Source organism: Camellia sinensis, chromosome 5 (genome assembly GCF_055761805.1).
Source record: "Camellia sinensis isolate YWXY chromosome 5, ASM5576180v1, whole genome shotgun sequence".
NCBI lineage: Eukaryota > Viridiplantae > Streptophyta > Magnoliopsida > Ericales > Theaceae > Camellia > Camellia sinensis.
This window is the reverse complement of record NC_138965.1, coordinates 104,608,983-104,611,609: the sequence shown is the minus strand read 5'-3', so window position 1 is coordinate 104,611,609 and position 2,627 is coordinate 104,608,983. Positions and strand designations below refer to the sequence as shown.

Genomic DNA, 2,627 nt, shown 5'->3' with positions numbered 1-2,627 from the left:
ATGATACAAGCAGATCTGGACAACTGTTTGTCGGCCGCTGAGGGCGAATGGTGGGACAATAACAATCTACATTTGGCTCATATTGATGAAGACTAGGGCGACTGTGCCCCGAATAATACATGGTATGCTGAGGAAGTAGACCACCTGACAAGAAGTGGGTGGTATTTTAAGCCACCACACTTGGATCAAGAAGAGGCATCTGGAAAAGATAAAGAGGCCAAAAAATAAAAACAGAAACAACTAGAAGAGGAGTTAGTGCTGAAGCAGCTTAAGAAAATCCAAGCTGATATCTCTATATGGGGTCTTCTCATGGCCTTACAGGTGCACCGACATGCAGTATTGTTGGTAATGGATAAGGCTAAATTGTCCATTGATACTACGCTCGAGTAACTTGTGGGTCTGGTCTTTCCAAGCGAAGCCAAGCCAATGCTCACCTTTTCTAACAAAGAGCTGCCGCCGGAAGGCTTGGCTTATAATAAGCCATTATACATCTTCGTGGAATGTCGAGAGAAATGGGTGCCGGTCATGTTGGTAGATACTGGTTCTGCCATTGGCCTCAAACCGGCAGACTTTGTTCCCACAGCCCAGGTGATATCAGCGTATGATAACATACGTAGAGAGGTCATGGTTACAGTGCAAGTGAGAGTTCAAGTGGGCCCATCAGAGCAAGAGATCGAGTTTCACGTCTTGGATGTGCTGGCTACCTTTAATTTGCTGTTAGGGAGGCCTTGGTTGCATTACGTGAAGGCTGTCTCCGTCACTCTCCATCAGATGTTGAAGTACCCTCATGGGGGAGAAGTGGCAATTGTTTTGGGAACTCATCCATCCATCCACCGCCAAAGGTGACTACGCTAGTACTAGAGATAAAACATGGCGAGGAGGATGTGTTCCTCTCAGGATTCACCCTGGCTGAAGCCTGAGTGGTGTAGACCATTCTGGCAGCAGACGAATGGATGTACGTCAGCGCCCAATCCATCTATTTTATGAACAAACTGTGGCACGTTCTAGGAATAGGACTTGGAAAGACTGGCGGGAAAGGTGTTGCAGCACTGGCGGAGGTGCCACACAGGCCACATGCTTTTGGACTGGGCAATGTATCCATCAAAGAAGACTGGATCAGAAAGGGAAAAGAAATGAGAGGTAGAGCCAAGGCCAAGTAAGTCGGAAAACACTATGAACTCATCCACAGGCCAATATGGGGGACATTGAATGGCCGTTTTGTTTCGGAAAAAGAGGATTTCCCTTTTTGTGGCTTTCTCGAGCCTTGGGAAAATTCCTCGAATGAGCGTGTCCCCGGGTTCGAGATCTTCTTTGACCATCAGCTGTAGGACAGTGACGATGAGGAAAGTGCTGAACTAAGCATCAAAGCTGAACAGAGCATGGATGGTGACTCAAATGATAGCGAGCCTAGAGTAGGGGTAGCACTGGCTAGTTTCTTGACAGATCCTGCGGCCGTCCTAAAGAACTTAGGGGTTACTATCTTGATGATCGGGGAAGAACCGAGTGTGAACCCAACTGGTGGCATTTTGGATGCATTAAAGGCACCTGTAGACACCCCATTTTTGACCGACCTTAAGACTCAGACTTCATCGATTGAGCGCTCGGTGATTGCGCATGTTGTGCTCGTTCTGAGGTTTCGGAGTCTTAGTTGAGAGCCTTGCCTCCAGACTTCGGGACTCTTTTGTGCTTTGCTTCGGTTTGTGAACCAGGTCTTGTTTTCTCTTCCCGAAGGGGGGGGGAGAGGTCTCGTAGACCATCTCTCAGTGGCTATAGGCTACTTTTCGTGGTCGTAGACCACTGTTCCCGTTTAGAGACTAGTTTCCGGTTTTCGGAGCCATCGGCCGTGCGCCTCCGTTCGGGACCGCTTAACTTTCTCCGTTTGCTCTGGTTTTTTTGGCACACACCTTGTTTCCTCTCTCTAGAGGGACACTACGGCCCGGGAGACCACCTTCGTGATCGCATGCCACTTTCGATGCTTAACAGTCAGTTTTCGGGGCACCCGACTGTGCGTTTTGGCCCCCGAACCCTCGTTTTGCATCCGTCTTGGTTCATTTTTGGCATGGACCCTATTTTCATTGTTTGGAAGGTGGTACAAGGGTGGGAGACCACCTTTTCTCCTTGGAGACCACTTTTCCCTCGCCGGCCGGTTTCCTTGTCAGGTAGCTGGTCTCCCTCACTTTTGAGCCACAATTACTGGTCTCCCACCATACCACTAGCTTACATTGAGTTGGGAGACCACCCCTAGAGGCTGCCGACCAGCTTTTGAAGCTTGAACCTTTTGACCCTGGTCGGCTGACCATGGTAGGTGGTCGGCCGACCAGCTAAACTGGTCGGCCAGCTTTCTCCTTTTTTGTCTCACTGAGTTGGTGCCAGCTGTGCCAACTGGAAACCACAGATTGAATCCTTCATACACGTGTATGGAGGATGTTTAACCTTGGTTTTAAGCTTCTTAGAGAAGCTTTGAAGCCTCTTGGCTATAAAGGAGGGCCTTTCCCTCATTGGAAAAGGTTTAGAAATTTTCTAAGGCTTATACATACACCCCTCTCTATATCTCTATATTTGAGCTTCAAAGCTCCATAGTTCTTGCCATTTTTGCATACCACCTCCTAGCACAACACCTCCACTAT

At 48.6% G+C, this 2,627-nt stretch overlaps 1 protein-coding gene across 1 annotated transcript; it reads left to right on the top strand.

Moving 5' to 3' along the window:
• The first annotated feature begins 426 nt into the window (after positions 1–426).
• Positions 427–846, top strand: LOC145791584 (uncharacterized). Its single transcript, XM_082871950.1, has one exon. The coding sequence runs from the start codon at positions 427–429 to the stop codon at positions 844–846; it is 420 nt and encodes a 139-aa protein (XP_082728076.1).
• Positions 847–2,627: the final 1,781 nt, after the last annotated feature.

Coding starts and splice junctions, on each gene's coding strand:
- LOC145791584 (XM_082871950.1), top strand. CDS start 427: ATGCTCACCTTTTCTAACAAAGAGCTGCCGCCGGAAGGCTTGGCTTAT.